Source organism: Rhincodon typus, chromosome 27 (genome assembly GCF_021869965.1).
Source record: "Rhincodon typus isolate 14 chromosome 27, sRhiTyp1.1, whole genome shotgun sequence".
Lineage (NCBI taxonomy): Eukaryota > Metazoa > Chordata > Chondrichthyes > Orectolobiformes > Rhincodontidae > Rhincodon > Rhincodon typus.
The window spans coordinates 2,630,937-2,653,477 of NC_063358.1; the positions used below are offsets into that span (position 1 = coordinate 2,630,937).

At 42.9% G+C, this 22,541-nt stretch overlaps 1 protein-coding gene across 1 annotated transcript in view; it reads left to right on the forward strand.

The window, feature by feature from the left end:
- The first annotated feature begins 625 nt into the window (after positions 1–625).
- Positions 626–22,541, forward strand: part of LOC109933070 (myomesin-3-like) — a 64,912-nt gene continuing 42,996 nt past the window's right edge. Inside the window, exons 1-8 of the mRNA XM_048612910.1 lie at positions 626–651; positions 2,946–3,145; positions 5,987–6,037; positions 11,668–11,795; positions 12,510–12,693; positions 16,719–16,893; positions 19,152–19,273; positions 21,780–21,883. Coding sequence (XP_048468867.1) covers positions 626–651; positions 2,946–3,145; positions 5,987–6,037; positions 11,668–11,795; positions 12,510–12,693; positions 16,719–16,893; positions 19,152–19,273; positions 21,780–21,883 — 990 coding nt within the window. The remainder of the gene's footprint in view (positions 652–2,945; positions 3,146–5,986; positions 6,038–11,667; positions 11,796–12,509; positions 12,694–16,718; positions 16,894–19,151; positions 19,274–21,779; positions 21,884–22,541) is intronic.

The following is a 22,541-nucleotide window of genomic DNA, read 5'->3' on the forward strand; positions in this document are numbered from 1 at the left end:
ACGGATGCTCCCAGATCTGCTGAGCTTTTCCAGCAATTTCTGTTTTTTTCCCAAAAGTTAAAGGAGTTGTGATATTGGCCAGAACTATAAACAAAAGTGAGGCGAATGTCTCCCCAAAACTTTATACACGAATTACATGGAAATCATTAAGGTACTGTTTTAGTTTTATGACTTTGCCATTAGAATTGCAAAGCTGTCATTTTACTGCCTTTTTACCCATTGAATTGTGCAAAGTCTTTGTACCATCATACTAAACATTAAATAGCCCTATCAAAGAAAGTTAAACAAAGCCTAACTACTCTTCTAACAATCTGATAATTGTTAATCATTGCAAATCAGTCTCTCTGAAACAGAAATTAAAACATGTACGATCTCATTATTTTAGATGTTAAATTGTTGGCAGACATTAAAAAAAACATTTTAAATTAAACAGTCTTCTTACTTCTCACCTACTCCAACCTCTCCCCTGCAGAACGTGCAGCCCTCCGCTCCCTCCGCTCCAATCCCAACCTCACCATAAAACCCGCAGACAAGGGAGGCGCAGTTGTAGTATGGCCCACTGACCTCTACATCGCCGAGGCCAGACGTCAACTCTCCGACACCTCCTCCTACCGCCCCCTTGATCATGACCCCACCCCTGAGCACCAAACCGTCATCTCCTAAACCATCCACAACCTCATCACCTCAGGTGACCTCCCACCCACGGCCTCCAACCTCATCGTTCCCCAACCCTGCACCGCCCGCTTCTATCTCCTTCCCAAAATCCACAAACCTGAATGCCCTGGTCGACCCATTGTCTCCGCCTGCTCCTGCCCCACCGAACTGATCTCCAACTATCTGGACTCCATTTTCTCCCCCTTGGTCCAGGAACTCCCTACCTATGTCCGTGACACCACCCATGCCCTCCACCTCCTCCAGAACTTCCAATTCCCCGGTCCCCAACACCTCATCTTTATCATGGACGTCCAATCCCTCTACACCTGCATTCCCCATGCCGATGGCCTAAAGGCCCTCCGCTTCTTCCTGTCCCGCAGGCCCGACCAGTCCCCCTCCACTGGCACCCTCATCCGCTTAGCCGAACTCGTCCTCACACTCAACAACTTCTCTTTCGATTCCTCCCACTTCCTACAGACAAAGGGAGTGGCCATGGGTACCCGCATGGGCCCAAGCTACGCCTGCCTCTTTGCAGGTTACGTGGAACAATCCCTCTTCCGTACCTACACCGGCCCTAAACCCCACCTCTTCCTCCGTTACATTGATGACTGTATCGGCGCCACCTCGTGATCCCACGAGGAGCTCAAACAGTTCATCCACTTCACCAACACCTTCCACCCCAACCTTAAGTTTACCTGGACCATCTCTAATACCTCTCTCCCCTTCCTGGACCTCTCTGTCTCCATATCGGGCAACGACCTAGAAACCGATATTCATTTCAAGCCCACCGACTCCCACAGCTACCTAGAATACTCCTCCTCCCACCCACCTTCCTGCAAGAATGCTATCCCCTATTCCCAATTCCTTCACCTCCGCCGCATCTGCTCCCAGGATGAGGCATTCCACTCCCGTACATCTCAGTTGTCCTTGTTTTTCAAGGACCGTAACTTCCCCCGCTCAGTGGTCGAGAACGCCCTCAACCATTTTTCCCACATCTCCCGCAACTCATCCCTCACACCCTGTCCACGCAATAAGAACCAAAAAAGAATTCCCCTCGTCCTCACGTACCACCCCACCAGCCTCCGGATCCAACGCATCATCCTCCGACACTTCCGCCATCTGCAATCCGACCCCACCACCAAAGACATCTTTCCCTCCCCACCCTTATCTGCTTTCCGGAGGGACAACTCTCTCCGTGACTCCCTTGTCTGCTCCACACTCCCCTCCAGCTCCACCACACCCGGCACTTTTCCCTGCAACTGCAGGAAGTGCTACACCTGCCCCCATACCTCCTCCCTCACCCCCATCCCAGGCCCCAAGAAGACTTTCCACATCAAGCAGATGTTCATCTGCACATCTGCCAATGTGGTATACTGCATCCGCTGTTCCCATTGTGGCCTCCTCTACATCGGGGAAACCAAGCAGAGGCTCGGGGACCGCTTTGCAGAACACCTATGCTCGGTTCGCAATAAACAACTGCACCTCCCAGTCGCGAACCATTTCAACTCCCCCTCCCATTCCTCAGACGACATGTCCATCCTGGGCCTCCTGCAGTGCCACAACGATGCCACCCGAAGGTTGCAGGAACAGCAACTCATATTCTGCTTGGGAACCCTGCAGCCCAATGGTATCAATGTGGATTTCACAAGCTTCAAAATCTCCCCTCCCCCTACCGCATCCCAAAACCAGTCCAGCTCGTCCCCGCCTCCCTAACCTGTTCTTCCTCCCACCTATCCCCTCCTCCCACCTAAAGCCGCACCTCCATCTCCTACCGCCTAACCTCATCCCGCCCCCTTGACCTGTCCGTTATCCCTGGACTGACCTATCCCCTCCCTAACTCCCCACCTACACTCACCTTTACTGGCTCCATCCCCGCCTCTTCGACCTGTTTGTTTCCTCTCCACCTATCCTCTCCTCTATCCCTCTTCTATCCGCCTCCCACTCTCTCCCTATTTATTTCAGAACCCCCTTCCCCTCCCCCTTTTCTGATGAAGGGTCTTGGCCCGAAACGTCAGCCTCTCTGCTCCTCTGATGCTGCTTGGCCTGCTGTGTTCATCCAGCTCTACACCTTGTTATCTCAGATTCTCCAGCACCAGCAGTTCCTACTGTCTCAGCTCCACTTACTATCCAAGTTTTACCTGAAAATGCACACAGTAAATTCTATAAAATGATTCACTTTGGAAATAAGAAAAATCCTAATTTGATTGAGAATATCATTATTTTATCAGTCTTAAATCATTTTATTGAATGCAAAAGAGATTAACTTGGAGTTTTTTGATTTATGATTTCAGATGTGAAGTAGGAAGTGACAAGTGGATTCAGTGCAATGAAGTTCCTGAGAAATTATGCAAGTTTCCTATTGTGGGCCTATCGGAAAACCAAACGTATCAGTTCCGTGTTCGAGCCGTCAATGCAGCAGGGATCAGCAGACCTTCCCGGATCTCGGACCCAGTGACCACAACTGATCCTACAGCTGGGGACAGAATAATGAGTATGTGTTAGCCATGGAAGCAAATCATTCATTTTAATCAGCCCTGCTCGAATGTTTTGCCAGAAATTAATACTTTGAAAGAATTGATCAATTTTAGAACATAGAACATAGAACAGTACAGCACAGTACAGGCCCTTCAGCCCACGATGTTGTGCTGAACTTTTATCCTAAACCTAAGGTTTATCTAACCTCCACCCCTACCTTATACTATTATCCATATGCCTATCTAGTAGCCACTTAAATGCCCCTAATGAGGCCGACTCCACTACCCTCTCTGGCAATGCATTCCATGCCCCTACCACTCTCTGAGTAAAGAACCTACCTTTGACATCTCCCCCATAGCTACCTCCTTTCACTTTAAAACTATGCCCCCTCGTAATAGCTACCTCCACCTGAGGAAAAAGTCTCTGGCTGACCACTCTATCTATACCTCTGATCATTTGTGCAGCTCTATCAAGTCACCTCTCACCCTTCGTCATTCTAAAGAAAAAAGCCTTAGCTCTCTCAACCTTTCCTCGTAAGACCTTCCCTCCATTCCAGGCAACATCCTGGTAAATCTCCTCTGCACCTTTTCCAACGCTTCCAAAATTTTACATCGTTATACTAGTGCAGCAATTATTGAATTTTACAAATGGTGAATGAGTTGCAACATTTCACTTCAGAGTGCGTTCGAACGCTTCTGTCTTGTTTTCTTTCACTTTCTCACCTCAAAGTCCACTAGAGATTCTCATTTCTTCCTATCGCCCAAAAATGTATGAGGGTTATTACTGAGTATAAATTAGTAATCTAAACCCAAAGCCTCTACTATCTAGCAGGATAGGGGCAGCAGATATGTGGGAACACCATCCCCTACAGATTTCCCTCCGAGCTATTCTGCATCCTGACTTGGAAATAGTATCGCTGTTCCTTCAGTGTTGCTAGGTCAAAGCCCTGGAATTCCCTCTCTAACGGCACTGTGGGTGTTTACAACAAATGGCCTGCAGTGGTTCAAAGGGCAGCTCACCATCACCTCCCCTCAAGGGCAATTTGGGACTAGCAGTAAATGTTGACCCAGCCATGAATCACATATTTCAAAAATTGAGAGTCAAAACCTCTCCCTCAATTGTTTCCATTGTAGTCTGTCTCACAGAATGCAACTAATCAAATATAGCATCCTTAGAAACTTTTCTTTCAACCATTGAAGTTGCAATCAGGTTGTAGATTGTTATAGGGGCATAGCCTGTTCCATGACGGAGTGAAAGCCGAAATATAGCCCCTCAAGCTGCTGAGCAGGCGACTCAGAATCCAGTCATGAAAGGAGCAGCTCCAGCTGTTCAGCTGTTCACAAAGGAACTTGGAGACTGATGGACAGAAACCACAGATCAACATAAGTCTTCAAGGAGGAAAGGGAAAGCAAGGGATGTGTTAGCATAGTGGTAATGCCACTGGACCAGTAATCCAGATGACCCAGGTTGGCATGCTGGGGACATGGGTTTGACGTCAGGGTAGATGATGAAATGTTAATTCAACAAAATCTGGAATAAAGAGCTGACATAATGGTGATCATGTGACTATTGCAGTTGCAAAAGAAACCCATCTTGGTTATTGTTGTCCTTCAGGGAAGGAAATCTGCTGTCCTTATCTGGTCTGGCCTACACATGACTCCAGACACATAGCAATATGGTTGGCTCTTAACTGCCCTCAGAAATGCTCCTGGCAAGCCAACCAATGGGCAATATGTGCTGGCTCAGCCAGCAATGCCCACATCCAATGAACAAATTTTTAATAAAGCTCATTTATCTAACCCAAGTTGAAGAGATTGTTTCTAACATATCCATGCATTTAAATCATGAAATGGCCTCACATCTCACTTCTCTGTATCTTCCTCCAGGTCCATAACCTTAAACTCAACATCCTGGCCTTTTGTACAACCCTTCCCTTCACACCACTGTTGGCGGGGATGTTTATTCCTGTCTTGGTTCTACACTCTGAAACTCTTTCCCTTAAACCTTCTGCCCCTTGATGGACCTCGCCTGCTTTTTAAGACCTCTTCAATACCGACCTCTCTGATCAAGATTTTTAGTCACCCCTTTCTAAATCCTGTTCTTGGCATCCATTTATGTTTGATTCTGTCTCTGAGACATTATTCTCAAATCATAGTTTTTAAAATAAGGGCCAGCAGATTTAAAACAGCGATGAGGATAAATTACTTCTCTCAAAGGGTGATTAATCTGTGAATTCACCTCCCCAGAGTGCAGTGAATACTGGGACAAATTTAAGGAGATTTTTAATGAGTAACAGGTTGAAAGGTTAAGGAGAGTGGGCAGGGAAGTGGAGTTGATGACAAGATGAGATGAACCATGATTGTATTAAATGGTACAGCAGGCTCAAGAGGCTGAATGGCCTACCCCTGCTCCTAGTTCATATGTTCTTAATATGGAACAACGTGTATTTATGCGGCCATGGTCATTATTTGTTCCTTGTAAGAAACCATGCATATATCTCGCAGATAACCAACAGCTGGTTCTGGAACATTGGCCTCTGCATGAAAAAGTTCAAATAAAAATTTCAGTTCACAGTTTCATTTATAATTCAATATAATCAGTCTCAGCTGCATAAACTGCACAGAAAGGGAATGATCACTCTGAAGAGATGTGGGCTTGAAGAATTGCTTGTTGTAAAATACCAATTAAAGAGTACAGAATGAATTGAATCTTCTGAGATTGTGTGTAAAGTAAAGTTTAAATATTATGATCTGATCTTTGAATTAGTGATTTGTTTCTGTTATTGTGGTGATTTCCTGTTAATTTTCAACTGACATGATGAACATGCAAGCTGTTTATTTTTATCTCCTAACTGCAGATATCCAGACTGATATAGGCAACATCCTGATTACTAAAGATGAGCTTGAAGGTGAGTCTGACTTGCTGTACCTTTATTCTTTAACAGAATGTTAATATCACTGCCAAGGCTTGCATTTCCTGCCTGTCCCTAGATGCCCTTGATCCAAGTGGCATTTCAGAGGGCAGTTAAGAGTCAACCACATTGCTGTGGGTCTGGAGTGAGGATGGCAGATTTCTGTCCCTTAAGGACATTAGTGAACCAGCTAGACCTTTACAACAATCAATAGTGATCTTCTGGTCACCATGATTCGAGCTTCTTCATTTATTAATTGAATTTAAATTTCACTAACTGCTACAGTGGGATTTGAATCCCTGAGTCTCTGGATTACTTATCCAGTGTTGATATATGTTTGCTACATTTACATTACTTTGGCTCCCCAGGGGAAGTGCAGCTATTTTAATGGATGCTCATATTCATGGCTTGGATATTAATCTGGCACAAATCACAAAACAGCGGTAAACTATCTGATTCAATTAAATCAATAGAATAATCTGTTGGATGGATCAACAGTCAATGGCCTCATGTGACCACTCAAGTGAATCTAATAGATCCAATGACATTATATTAAAGAAGGCAGGGGAATTTTCCCCAATGTCATTGACCAATCAACATTTCTCAAGCAACATCACAAAGAGAGATAGTCTGGCCATAATCACATGCTGTTCGTGAGAGCTTGCTGTGCATAATGTGCCTACCTAGCTTCCCATATTACAACAGTGACTACCATTCAGAAGAACTTCACTGTAGAGTGTTTGGAATATGCTGAAGTAATGGAATATGCTACACTAATACAAGTCTTCCTCAATGAAGATCAGGCTGAAAAATCCATCACCTTGCCATCTGACTCAATCAGCGTTTGTTTTCATTATAATTTTCAAAGACATCAGAAATTGACAGAATCACAGAATTGTTATGCTTCAGGCCATTCAGCCCGTTGGGTTGACACTTACTCTCTGAGCATTTTGACTTAGTGCCAGTCTTCTGAATTTTTCTTGGACCCTTGCCCATTGTTTCTATTTGTATAATCACTGATTACCCCTCAGCTGAACCTACCTCCAGTGCATTTCCCGAAAGTGCGTTCCATACCTGAACAATTCACTGCGTGAAAAACTTTTTTTCACTTTACATTTGCTTCTTTCACAAAACGCTTTAAAACCATGTACACTAGTTCTTTACCAAAAACAGAAATTGCTGGATAAACTCAGTTGGTCTGGCAGCATCTTTGGGAAGAAAGCAGAGTTAATGTTTTGAGTCTGATGACTCTTCGTCAGTTCCAATGAAGAAATGTTAACTCTGTTTACTCTCTGCAGATGCTGCCAGCTGCTGAGTTTCTCCAGCAATTCTGTTTAATTTTCAGATCTCCAGCATCCACAGTTCTTTGTTTTATTTCCTCTGCTTGAAAACAATTTCTTCTTATCTACTCTGTCTAGATTGTTCGTGATTTTGGAAAATTCCATCAAATCTCCCATCAATTTACTCCTCTCCAAGAAAAACAGTTTCAACTTCTCCAGTCTATCCTTAGACTTGAAGTGACTCATCACTGGAACTATTCTCATAAACCTTTATTGCCTCTTGCCAATGCATTCATATCTTTCCTGTTGTGTGACACCCAGAATTATATACAGTGTTCCAGCTTGCATGTAGCCAATGTCCTATGTAACTTCACCATAACCTTCCTGCTCATGTCCTTTATGACCCTGCTAATGAAGCCTAGAATACTATATGCTTTATTAACAGGTCTCTCTACCTGTCTTGCCACCTTTAATGATTTACGTACATATCCACTCAGGTCTCTATTCTCCTGCACACCATTTAAAATACTGCCTTCTATCTCATTTCTGTTTTTCCATGTACTTTGTACCAAAATATATCACCTCACACTTCCTGCATTGAACACCATCTGCCACCAATCAGCCCACTCCACAAACTTGTCAATGTCTTTTTGAAGTTTAACATTGTCCTCCTCTCGTTTACTCATTCTGAATCTTCCACTGTGAAAATGCAAAGTACCCATTCAGTTCCTTGAGCATTTCTTTGTTCCCCATTACTACTTCTCCATCCTCAATTGTTCAATGTCCACTGTTGCAACCTTCTTTTACATTATTAGCTAGCTTACTCCCATATTTCATCCTCTCCCTGCTTTTTGCTTTTTTAGTTATCCTCTGCTGGTTTTTAAAGGTTTCCCAATCCTCTGGCTTCCCACTAATCTTCACCAAACTGAAGGCATTTTCTTTTGCCTTTATGATGTCCCTGACTTCTCCTGTCAGCCATGGTTGCCTAATCTACCCCTTAAGGTTCTCCTTCATCCTTGGGATGAATTTTCTGCTGTACCTCCTGAATGACCCCCAGAAAATCCTGCTCCACCAACTTCCCTGCTAGGATCCCCTTCCAATCAACTCTGGCCAGCTTCTCCCTCATGTCTTTGTAGTTCCCTTTACTCAATTGTAATACCGTTACATGTGATTCCAGCTTCTCCCTCTCAAACTGCAGGGTAGATTCTATCATATTATGGTCACTGCTCCCAAGGAGTTCCTTCGCCTTAAGCTCCCTAATTAAGTCTGCCTCATTACACATCACCAAATCCAGAACTGACTGTTCCCTAGTTGGCTTCAAAAAACCACCTGGCAGACATTCCATGAATTCCCTTTTCTTGAGATCCGCTACCAACCTGATTTACCCAGTCCACCTGTATATTGAAGTCCCCATGATAATTGTAATAGTGCCTTTCTTACATAACCTTTTCTTTCTCATGATTTATTTTCTCCCCACATCCTGATTACCGCTTTGAGGCCTGTACACAACTCCTATCAGGGTCTTTCCTCCTTTGCAGTTCCTTAACTCTACCCACACAGATTCTATGCCTTCCAACTCTATATCACTTCTTGTTATCGGTTTAATTTAATTCCTTATGAACGAAGCAACCCCGCCCCCTTTGCCCTTCTGCTTGTCCTCTCCATAGGACAAACATCCTATCTAAATATCCTTAGATCTCAGCCCTGATCCCCTTACAGCCATGTCTCTGTGATACCCAAAACATTGTACCTGCCAATTTCAATCTGTGCTACAAGCTTATTTACCTTGTTTTGTATACTGCATGAATGTAATTACAACACCCTCAGTCCTGCATTGACTGCCTCCCTTCTCCTAGTTGTTCCCTTATCTGCTGTTCTGGGAGTTAGACTCCTGACCCTTTCCATATTCTCTATCCTATTACTTGTTCTGGAAACATTGATAATCTTTGGTGACCCCTCCCTCTCCCTTTAACATTTGCCATAATTTTCCATGCAACTGAACCCAGCCCTTCTATTTAGGTTAAAGTCCTATCCACAGCCCTAGTTGTGCAATACACCAGGACACTGCTCCCACTGTGATTCAGAGGGAGCTCATCACATTGGAACAGCTCCCTCCTTCCCCAGTGCTGGGGCCAATGTTTAATGTATTCAAACCCGTTTCTCCCACACCAGTCTTTCAGCCACGCATTTACCTCTTTAATCTTGTTGACCCTGTGCCACTTTGTTCATGGCTCAGGTAGTAATCTGGAGATTATTACCTTTTTGGTCCTGCTTTTTAATTTAGCCCCTAGCCACTCATATTCCCTCAGCAGAACCCCTCTCCTCTTTCTACCGATATTGTTTGTACCTATGTGGACCATGACAACTGGAACTTTCCTCTCCCATTCCATGTTCCTCTGCAGCCCAGATGAGATATCCTGAACCTGGGCATCAGGCAAGCAACACAGCCTTCGGGAATCTCGATCTGGCCACAAAGAACAATGTCTGTTCCCCTGACTATACTATCCCTGGTAACAAATACATTTCACTTTCCCCCCCCCACCACCACCACCATGTTGAATAACTCCCTGTACCATGGAGTTGGGGTCAGTTTGAACCATAGAATCCCTACAGTGTGGAAACAGGCCCTTCGGCCCAACAAGTCCACACTGAACCTCCAAGCATCCCACCCAGACTCATCCCCCTATAACCCGCCTAATCTACACATCACTACGGGCAATTTAGCATGGCCAATTCACCTAACCTGCACATCTTTGGACTGTGGGAGGAAACTGGAACAACCCCACACAGACAGTCGCCCAAGGCTGGAATTGAACCTGGCTCCCTGGCGCTGTGAGGCAGCAGTGCTAACCACTGAGCCACCGTGCCCCCCCCCACCCCCCACAGCACCCACTCTCACCCACACAGGAAGCAAGAATCTCAAACTTGTTCGACAAGCTCAAGGGCTGAGACTCCTTCAGCATTATCTCCTGGATGCCTCTACCTGCCTCGCTTGTCGTTATGCCCTCCTGTCCCTGACCACTGACCGAATGTGAAGTAGTTAATCTAAGGGGTATGTCTGCCTCCTGAAACACAGCGTCCAGGTAACTCTCCTCCTCCCTGATGTGTTGAGTACTTACCAGATTAACAAGAGCTACAGAACTGAGACACAAAATAATTTATTTCCATAAACAACTTCAAATCCTTGCAGCATAGAATAATACAACATGAGAGGCCTTTCAGCTCATTGTACCTGTGATATCTCTGCTGCCCTGTTGTACCCCATAGCATTGCTCAATCCTTTTCTCCCTCAGGTATTTCTCCCATTCTGATTTGAAAATCACAGTTGAATTTGTTTTCTCTCCATTAAAGGTAATCTTCATACAACCGCCCAGATTAAAGGTTTTGATGGAGTGGAAGGACATGCTATGTGTCTCTGATCCTTTCATTGAGATGATGATTTCCTCTGAGTGTTTAGTGCAGAAGCTCTCACTTTACAAATCATGTCTATTTGTATCTATTGGGAAAGGAAACCTATCTCGAGGTATTAATTGCATTGCGTAGCGGGTGATAACAATCCTCAAAGGAGAGAAAATCAGGATAGATCACAAATCCAGGCATCTCATCACATCAGATCAAGATTGGTGTTTGGAAACTGGGCCCAAGGTGCATGGATAGAAGTAGGGACTGCAGAAAGTAGGTAAAAGGCAGTGAACGATGGAATTAAAAAGGGCCAGGAATAACTGCCTCCAACTCCAACTCAGGCCCTTTAAAGGAAGAGGACCCTGTAAGAGCTACTAAGAGCCTCAGTTCCAGCAGCACCATTGGGAATGCTGGTCAGTTCTGGAACTGCAGCAGTTCTGGACCAGTCACCGTTGGAAAGACACTGGGAATAAGTCAAATTGTGTCATTCTGATAGGCTCTGGTGCAATAGGAAGTCAATCATGAAGACGGGGGCAATCTTTCAGGCCCATGGTGAATTTGTGGGTTGGGGGGCTATCAATGAATGACAAGATGTTCGATCAAGAGTGCCCCCACCTTCCCCAAGCTCAGAAGAAAGATGCCAGGCACACTTTCTACCTTGTATAGTGCCCGCCCACTCCTGTCAAAGTACCAGTGGTACTCGAGGAGATCCCTAAGTGGTTCTTAATCAATCTCAATGGCCACTGGCAGGATGGCCATCCTTCACTTTGAGTGTCACTGATAAAAGTGCCACTTTATGTGATTATACGCACAGATTTCTGAGCATGCTCTCTTGGGCCCTGTAAAACATCAGCCGTTGACAATATTCTTTGGATTTTTGTGCCATCAAGGCCAGAGTGTTAAGTGTCCTTAAAGAATTAATAAAGTAAACTCTATCTGTTCTAGGAGATGTCCGTGTCCCACACCCTCCGACTGATCTTCAGGTGAGGGAAATTGGACAAACCTATGCTGCCCTCTGCTGGAAGGAACCTTGTCCCCGAGGCAGGGAACCTCTGATGTACTACGTGGAAAAGGTGAAGTGGGAATGTGTGCAGTGTCAGTGATGTGGAGCGGAGTTGTGGTGGACTGAGAAAAATGTTAGCACCATTTGTATACATGTCATTTATTAGTTATACTTGTCATATGTTTTTATGGTGACATTCTCAAGATTGTGCGTTCGGACATATTTGGCATGGATGGAGGATCCATTTCCGATTGACTTTCTGGAATATACGCCGATGTTGTTGTCTGGGACCGAATGTATCCAGCTTCAAGTCTGACACATTTCCAACAAACCTACAGCAGAAATATGTCAGACATTTTGATGCCATTTGGTTTAGAATGTTTTCTGTTTCCATGTAAGCATCGGAAATTACATTAAGGAAACAAACTTTGAGAAGATTGATGAACCTTAAGTCTCTAAATTGAATTAAATTTATGTTGCTTTCGTCTGAACCAACTTCCTGTGATTTGAATTTTTGATTTCAGTCAACCCAACTCTTTTAAAATAAATAGAAAGAAAAGAATTTGCAACTTTTGATCATTAGATCATAGGTTTGCAAGCAACAGGAATGCCTCAGGTGTGGGCCTATGGTTGCTTGGAAATGTTAATTATTGCTATTGACAACAAAGTCTACAAATGCCACTCTACAGCAGTGACCTTCAAATAAAGTCATAAATCCTTCATTTACAACTATGAATTATCTTCAAATACATGTTTAACCAGTATTTTTATTTTCTTTGTCCAGTCAGTCGCTGCAAGCAGCAGTTGGCAGAGAACAAACTGTGAAATTCCAGTGAGCTGCCCAAGGTTTGCTGTCACTGACTTGGTCAAAGGCAAGTTATATTGTTTCAGAGTCCGAGCTGTCAATAAATATGGGATCAGTGAGCCATCGCAGCCTTCTGAAGGTGTTTCACTTGGAAAAACCCCAGGTAAAATCACCCACCTGTACCGAGATGATTGGTTATTCAATCCAATTCAGATGCATATAAACCTAATCCAAATGAAGTGTACAGATTAAAGTTTAACATACTAGAAATAGAAAATGCTGGAAAATTCAGGAGATCTGGCAGCATCTGTGGAGACAGAAACAGAGCTAACATTTCAAATCTGATATACGTCTTCTTCAGAATGACTTCTTCATGACTCTGTCCTGAACAAGAGTAATATTGGACTCAAAACATTAATTCTGTTTCTCTCATTACATAAGCTGTCAGGCTTGCTGACCTTCTCTAGCATTTTCTGCTGTTATTTTTGATACGTGAGTGCCTTGCTAGGCTACTCAGGGGTCATTTAAGAGAATAGTTAATCCATTCTGTGGGTGTGGAGTCAGACTGGGCAACGGCAGCAGATTTGCTTCCCTAAAGGACTTTAGTAACCAGATGAATTCTGTGTAGGCCAAAGGTGTTTTGTGTACATTTCTCCTTTGCCATTGATAAAGGATTATGGAGACTGCTAAACCTTGTTGCATTCCTCCCTACACCCACTACCTCCCTCCAACCAATTTCTGACCAATCACACTGAACCTGTATGGTCTAAGGTTAATCATTTGACTAAGATTGAAAAATTATCTCTATTTGTAATCAGTGACTTCACATATTAAATATTTTTGGTTGCCATTTGATACCTTACACGGTTTCCTCCGTACTCCACAAGAGTATAATCCCATTGTCAGTTGCAATCTAGGATCCTGCTATGTGAGGCTAATTAAGCCTGACCTCGAGAAGTTTGAAAAATGGTGGGTGGTGAGTGTGAAACTAGAAAATTGATCCTATAATTTCTGCAAATAGCCCAATCAGTTTTAAATTCCGGAATCTCATTTGGGCTTTGAGTCATGGGATGTTTGCACTACACCTTCAGTGCTTTAGAGAAGTCAGGGGAAAAATCATTAGCCATCGAGAGCAAGTTTACTATTCAGGATAGCCAAGGTCACAGTAAAGGGAGGGAAAAGACTTCTGGTTTAAAGTGCATTGATTTCAAAACGCGAGGCCTGACAGCTAAGGCAGATGAGCTAAGAGCATGGCTTGGCTCTGGGGACGGGGTTATTACAGCCATAACAGAAACAGGGCTGAGAGATGGACAGGACTGGCAGCTCAATTTTCCAGCATATGGAAGGTACAGGTCTAACAGAAGTACAAGTAAGCGAGGAAGGGGAGTTGCCCTTTTGGTAAGGGAGGACGTAACATCAGTGCTTCGAGAGGATATTCTTAAGGGGTCATCAAATGAGGCCATATGGTTATAACTTAGAAACAATAAAGGGGATGGGCATGCTGTTGGGACTGTATTATAGACCCACAAATAGCCAGCAGGTTCTAGAGGAGCAGATGTGTAGAGAAATTGCAGATACATGTAGGAATAATACAGTAGTGTTGGTTGGAGATTTTAATTTCCCCTGTATTGACTGGGCTACCCAGAGTGTAAAAGGCTCGGATGGGATGGAATTTGTCAAATGTGTCCAAGGAAGTTTCCTAAATCAATATGTAGAGGGCCTTACTTGGGAGGGTGCAACACTGGACCTCCTCTTAGGAAACGAGGTTGGGCAAGTAACTGAAGTGTCATTCGGAGAGCACTTTGGGCCCAGTGACCATAACTCTCTCAGTTTTAACACAGTTATGAGAAAAGATAGGACACGTCCACAGGATAAGGTACTACACTGGATCAGGGCCAACTTTGGGGATGTTAGGCAGGATCCAGCAGAGGTCGATTGGGTGAGTCTGTTTGAAGGAAAAGGAACGACTGGCAAATGGGAGGCTTTTAAAAATGAGATATCAAGAGTCCATCGACAGAATGTCCCTGTTAAGGTGAAGCGAAAAGCTGGTAGATTTAAGGATCCCTGGCCGATGAAGAATGTTGAAGCTCTGGTCAGGAAAAAGAAGAAGGAATACGTTGGGTTTAAACTATCGGGCTCAATGAATCCCGAGATGACTATAAAAAGTGTAGGAGCACACTTAAGAGGGAAAGCAGAAGAGCAAAAAGAGGGTATGGGATGGATATGGCAGATAAATTTACAGATAATCCCAAGAGGTTCTATAGGTATACTGAGAGTAAAAGGGTGGTTAGGGAGAAAATAGGTTCCCTTAAAGATCAGCATGACCATCTTTGCGTGGAGCCACAGGAGATTTTTAATGAATATTTCTCCTCAGTGTTGACTGAGGAGAGAATTATGGATGCTATGGGAACAAGGAAAACAAGTGGGGATGTTTTGGACCGCAAACATATTACCAGACAAGAGGTGTTTACAGCCTTAAAACGTACTACGGTGGATAAATCCCCTGGGCCTGATCAAGTCCATCCTCTGATGATGTGGGAGGTTACGGAAGAAATTGCAGAGGCCCTTGCAGAGATTTTTGCTTCATCTTTAGCCACTGGTGAAGTTCCGGAAGACTGGAGGGTGGCTAACGTTGTTCCATTGTATATGAAAGGTAGCAAAGACAAGACAGGGATCTACAGGCCAGTGAGCCTGACATCAGCGGTAGACAATTTATTGGAAAGGATACTGAGGGACAGGATCAACCAACATTTGGATAATCAAGGTCTGATTAGGGATAGTCAGCATGGATTAGTGCAAGGAAGTCATGTCTGACAAATATTTTACATTTTTTCAAAGAGGTAATCAAGATGATAGATGAGAGTAGGGCAGTGGATATTGTCTATATAGACTTTAATAAGGCCTTTGACAAGGTCCCACACAGCAGGCTAGTCATGGAAGTTAGGTCACATGGGATCCAAGGAGAGCTAACTAGTTGGCTCGATGGTAGGATGCAGAGGGTGATATTTGGAGGTTGATTCTCGGACTGGAGGCCTGTGACTAGTGGTGTCTCACAGGGGTCGGTGCTGGGACCTTTGTTATTTGTTATTTACATAAATAATCTGGATGTGAATGTACAAGGCATGGTTAGTAAGTTTGCAGATGTTGCAAATTTAGGAGGTATTGTTGATAGCAAAAATTATCAAAAATCTCAGAGGAATCTTGATCAAATGGGAAAGTGGGCTGAGGATTGGCAAATACAATTCAATACAGATAAGTGTGAGGTGTTGCACTTTGGAAAGTCAAACCAAGGTGGGACTTATATAGTAAATGGTAAGGTCCTGAGGAGAGTTGTGGAGCAGAAGGACATGGAGTACAAGTACATAGTTTGTTGAAAGCGGCGTCACAGGTGGACAGGGTGGTGAAGAAGGCTTTTAGCATGCTGGCTTTCATTGGTCGAGGCATTGAGTATAGGAGTTGGGACGTTATGTTACAGTTGTATAAGTCATTGGTGAGGCTGCACTTGGAGTATTGTGTACAGTTTTGTTCACCCTGTTGTAGGAAAGACATAGTTAAACTGGAAAGTGTGCAAAGAAGATTTACAAGGATGTTGCCAGGGTTAGTAGACTTGAGTTATAGTGACAGGTTGGCCAAGATAGGACTTTATTCCTTGTCACGTAGGAGAATGAGGGGTGACCTTACTGAGGTGTATAAAATCATGAGGGGCATAGATAGAATGAATGCATATAGTCTTTTCCCCAGGGATGGGGAATTGAAAACTAGAGGGCATAGGTTTAAGGTGAGAGGGGGATGGATTTAAGAAGGACCTGAGAGGCAACTTCTTCACGCAGAGAGTGGTGCGTATATGGAATGGGCTGCCAGAGAAAGTGGTTGAGGCAGGTACAATAGCAATGTTTAAAAAACATTTGGATAGGTACATGGATGGGAAAGGTTTAGAGGGATATGGACCGATTGGAACTAGCTGAGTGGAGCACCATGGTCAGCATGGACCAGTTTGGACCGAAGGGCCTGTTTCCATGCTGTATTAGTCCATGACTCTATGACATGTGGCAAAGAAGTGAGAGAATAATAAAACTCACAAACAAGTCCCAGTGTTACTAGGGATCATACTTTAAAGTTTGCACAGATCAATATCAAATTGAGCAGATAGCCATGGTTACTAAAGTGAATTATCCTTCTACTACCCAGCTGCTCTTTCTCCACCACATGATGTAATTGCCGTCAGGAACACAAGGACGTCTGTGATGGTTCAATGGAAAGGACCTGAAGATGAAACGGACCTCCGAGGGTTTTATGTTTATGCTTGTGAGGTTGGGACAAACAACTGGGAGACCTGCAACAATAAACCTGTCAATTCAAAAAGGTGAGAACACCATCTCGCCAGGATGAAAAATCAGTGAGATAGAAATATATAAGACAGTTGAATGTAGCTGAAAATGATTGGTTAGGCTGCCGTATAATCAGCGGCATATACAAGTATATATTTAATGTTTTCTCAAATCTCTGCATATCTTGCAATTTCTCTTAATAGTGAAACATAAAAAGAATTCTATGTTTACCTTTCATGATCTTCAGATTATCCCAACATGCTTCATATCTAATACAATGCCTTGAATTGAATAATCATTAGCCAAAACCATTTCAGGGACTTTTTTTTATTCAGTCATGTGATGGGGCGTCGCTGGCTGGGCCCAGTATTTATTGCCCATCACTTGTTGCCCTGGTGAAGGTGATGGTAGTGAACTCTATACTAAATACAAACTGAAGGGACCGCGGACACTGTAAATCAGGAACAAAAACAGAAGTTGCTGGAAAACCTCAGCAGTTCTGAGGAAGGGTCACCGGACCCGAAACCGTAACTCTGATTTTTCTTCACAGATGCTGCCAGACCTGCTGAGCTTTTCCAGCAACTTCTGTTTTTGTTTGTGGTGGTGAGCTGCCTTCTCGAACCCCTGTGGCCCATGTGCTGTAGGTAGACTCACAATGCCCTTCAGGAAGGTCTTTGTGGATTTTGACCCAGTGACACTGAAGGAACAGCAATATATTTCCAAGCCAGTACAGTGAGTGGCTTGGAGGGGAACTTGCAGGTGGTGCTATTCCCACATATCTGCTGCCCTTGTCCTTCTGGATGGAAATGGTTGCAGGTTTGGAAGGTGGTGGTAAGGACTTTGGCAAGTTTCTGCATTGTATCTTGTAGATAGTACACACCAATATTACAAAATCCCTGGGTGGGCTCAAGTCACCAAGTTTTCAATTAACAGTTAAATGTGCAAACTGGTTGCACCACAGAGACTGACTAACACTAACCCTCACTGTGTCTTAATTTCCTCGCACCATTGAGTTGAAAGTGTTCTGCCAGGTATCCAGTGATGTCCCGTACTTGATGCACAAAAGTAAGAAAAAGGTGGAAACAAGTTTTCCAATGATCCCGTTCTGTTCCTGGTTTGTGTTTAGTCACCTAATCTTATCTGGAACTGCAATTCAAACTCCCCAATGTACAGGAAGAGAATGACCCTGATGCAGTCAATGTGTGAAGGCCAAAGTGATATTTCTGCAAAGTTTTATTCCTGACCAAACTCTGATCATCATTGAGTGAATTCAAAATTGAGGGATACACCCTTGGATGGAGTATTATAAAGCAGTGAAAGTAAGGGGAGATTGATTTTGTTGTTGTTGTGGTGAGAGCATTACTGACCAGGGCATTGACCAGACCCATCTCCAATTGCCTGGAAGGCAGTTAAGAGTCAATTGTATTGCTGTGGGTCACAATTAGCTCAGACTGGGTGAAGATGCCAAACGACCTTCCCTTAGTAAATGAGGTGGTTTTTCACATTTCGTAATTGGTTAATTCATCATTATTAGGCAAGCTTATTATTCAAGATTTTTTTTGATATTAAATTTTGGGGCAGTGATAGCTCAATGGTATTATCACTAGATTCTTACTCAAGAGACTCGGGCAATGTTCTGGGGACCCAGGTTCAAAACCCACCACGATAGATGGTGGAATTTGAATTCATTTCAAATCTGGAGTTAAGAATATAAAAATGACCATGAAACCTTTGTCAATTGTTGAGGGATAAAGAGAAATCTGGTTCATTTTAGGGAAAGAAACTGCTGTCCTTATCTGGTCTGGTCAACATGTGACTCCAGACCTGTAGCAATGTGGTTGACACTTAACTACCCTCTACACAATTAGGGAAGGGCAATAAATGCTGGCCCAGCCTGTAACACTGATATCCCATGAACAAATAGAGAAAAAAAAATCATTAGCTGCCATGATGGAATTCAAATCTATGCCTTTAAAACAGTTCTGAGGTAGGCTTGAAATGCTAACTCTGATTTCTCTCCACAGATGCTGCCAGACCTACGGAGCTTTCCAGCAATTTCTGTTTTTTTTCCCCCAAAGCATTCCCTCGGGTTCTGGATGACTAGTCCAGTGACCTTATCACCACATCATCACCTTCCCCCTGAGGAGAATGAGAGGGGCAAAGAAACAGAGGAACTGGTTGATTCCATTGCAGTAGAATGCTTTGTTTTATCAGCAGAGACATGATGGTGGCTGCATAGGACAGAATTGATCTTCAGAGAATCATTGCAACTGTGTCTGTTTCCATTCACCAGTTTTCCAGTCCATGGCCTCACTCCTGGAAAGAAATATGTATTTCGAGTGAAATCTGTCAGTCCAGCGGGGCTCAGTGACTATTCTGTTGAAGCTACGCCCATTGTAGTGAACAATCCCATCTGTGAGTATTGTGCTGAAGGTTCAGGCCATATTATTATTATTATTATTATTATTATTATTATTATTATTATTATTATTATGAAGCTTGGGTTTTAACACACACAGAACCATGAATAAATTTAACTTTTATTTTTGTTTCTATATTGTGCATACTAAGAAGGGAATGCATAGTTTTAAAAGAACAGAGAACAATACAGCATAGGAACAGGCCCTTTAGTCCTCCAAAACTCTGTCTTTCTTGATGCCTTTCTAAACTGAAAACGTTTTGCTTCTCAGTGATCTATATCCCTCTATTTCCTGCCTATTCATCTAACTGTCAAGCTGGCTCTTAAACCTTGCTATTGTATCTGCCTCCATCAGCTCTTCTGGCAGTGCATTCCAGGCACTTATCACCCTTTGTGTGAAAAAAACCTCAAATCTCCCTTAAACCTTCCTCCTTATTACCTTAAACATATGTCTCCTAATAACTGATATTTCTACCCTTGCAAAAAGACTCAGGCTATCCATTCTATCCACGCCTCTCATAATTTTGTAAACTTCTATCGGGTTGCCCGACAGCCTCCGATGTTAAAGGGAAAACAAATCAAATTTATCCAATCTCTCCTCATAACTAATATCCTCCAAACCAGGCAGTATCCTAGTAATGAACAGAAATCGATGGAAAAGCTCAACAGGTCTGGCAGCCTCTGTGGAGAGAAATCAGAGTTAATATTTTGGGTTGAGTGACTCTTCCTCAGACCCAAACTTCGAACTGAAACATTAACTCTGATTTCACTCCCTGGACGCTGCCGGACCTGCTGAGCTTTTCTAGCAAATTCTGTTTTTGTCTCTGATTTCGAGGTTCCGCAGTTCTTTCAGTTTTTACTTAATACTCCGGTAAACTGTTTCTGTACCCTCTCCAAAGCCTCCACATCCAGAACTGTACACAACATTCCAAATGTAGTTGAACTAAGTTCTGCACAGCTGCAACATGACTTGCCGATTTTCATAAGGCAAGCATGCCATACACCTTCTTTAACCCCTTATCCACTTGTGTGGTCACTTTCAGAGAACTGTGGACCTGTATGCCTATGTTGATGTTGATGCTACTAAAGGTTCTGCCATTTACTGTATTAGACCTGCATTAGATCTTCCAAAATGTATCACCTTGCATTTGTCCAGATTAAACTCCATCTGTCATTTCTCTGCCCAAGTCTCTATCCTAAATATATCCTGCTGTATCCACTGGCAATCCTCTTCACTATCCACAGCTCCCCCAATCTTTGTGTCATCCACAAACTTAATAATCAGACCACCTACATTCTCCTCCAAATCATTCATACATATTGCAAACAATAGGGGGCCCAGCACTGATTCCTGCAGAAAACTTTTAGTCACAAATCTCCAGTCAGAAAAACACTCTTTCACTACTACTCTCTGTCTTCTATGACTAAGCCAGTTAGTCCATCTTACCAGCTCACCATGGATCCTATGTGGCTTCACATTCTATATCAGCCTGTCATGAGGGACTTTGTCAAAGGTCTTGCTAAAATCCATGTAGACAACATTCACTGTCTTGTCCTCATCAGTCATCTTTGTCACTTCCTCAAAAAAATTCAGTCAAGTTTTTGAGACATGATCTTCTCTGCAGAAAGCCATGTTGCCTATTGCTAATGATCTTTTAAAGGGCAGTTGATTAGAGTTCAGAGACAACACAGTGTGAAGCTGGAGGAACACAGCAGGCCAGGCAGCATCAGAGGAGCAGGAAAGTTGACGTTTCAGGTCGGGACCCTTCAGATTTTCAGAGTTTCAAAAGTTCAGAGAGTGCGCAAGCTTCTTTCAGAGAGGAAAGTTGTTCATCTGGAGAGAAAAGGCCTGTAAAAGCATTGTGCAGATTAGCATTCTCCAAACAGCTGAAGAAAAGAAGCCCTGATTGATTTAGAAGTATGTAGAGTAAAAACTCCCAAAACTGAATGCTTTTGAAGAGGAGTTCAAGCAACCCATGGTAAGAAATTATGTAAGCTGAGTTATCAGCTTGTTTAAGGATCTCAGGGAGAGAAATTAACTAAAGAAATAGCATTGGTGAAAATAAAAAAATTGCTGAAAGGGAACCAATTGCAGCTGTGTCAACTGAGCAATGAACTTTAAAGTGGAAACAAAATGATTTTTCACTGAGGTTTGAGTATCTGTAAGATTGTTGCTGAGGATAGAAGTGATGACTATTTATTTATGATATTTGTATTAAGATCTTTTCAGCTAGTTCTTGTATAGTGAATATAGTTAGTGATTTTCCTTTAGTGTGTAATAAACTTTTATGTTCTTTTGTTAAAAGTACATTAACTGCCTCTTGTGGCTGACCACCACAAAAACACAATGCAAAAATAAAACGCACGATCTATCAAGCTAATATTTACCCTGGGATCTGACTTGCCCACTATTACCATCAGCTGGGTTCACAACTCTTTCTAGTACCATCTTTTGGAAATAAACATTTTCCAGAGAATAATGTGTGTTTTTATCAATTTTAGTTGCTATGGCTTTCAGCTTAGAATTCGAAATACAGAACAGCATTTTACACAGTCAGATACCAAGATATTTTAAACAATTTCCTTTGGAAATCCATGAACAGATTGTATTGCCAAAGAAGAGAGTTTTAAATAAGCCTTGAAAGAAAATCAGTGACTTTGAAATTTTCAGCTTCAGAGTTTAGTTGTCAAAATAATGTCTTTGATATAATCTGTGAAGTATTTTAAAGAGTAAACCATGGTATGGAAAAGCATCTGAGCGTTTGTGTAAAGTTTGTGTATTATTAGGAGATGATGAATTGAAATATTTATGCAACTAAATGCTTATTATGTATAAGAAATTCTATTTACATGTTTTGAGAGAAATAATGATTGTACAACAGAAATGTTGTGCAGTTTCATGTAGGTTTGTCTAGCACATCTATCTAATGTCTTCATGCTCATTCCTTGTATTGAATCCGTAATGTTTGCCCTTTAGATTTGCTGCTAAAGTGCAGTGGATGATTGAACTAATCGACAAGCAAGAAAACAATTCCCTTTTTTACTCTGAAAAAAGTACTGAGGTCTTGTTATGTTCATGACAAAACCTGTTGAGAAAATGAGAAGTGTACATTACCATATTTGAGACAGGTCAATCTATCCAGTCTGGACTACACTCATGAGAGAAACAAATGAGTGCAAGAACAGAGATAGCAGGAACTGCAGATGCTGGAGAATCCGAGACAACAAGGTGCAGGGCTGGATGAACACAGCAGGCCAAGCAGC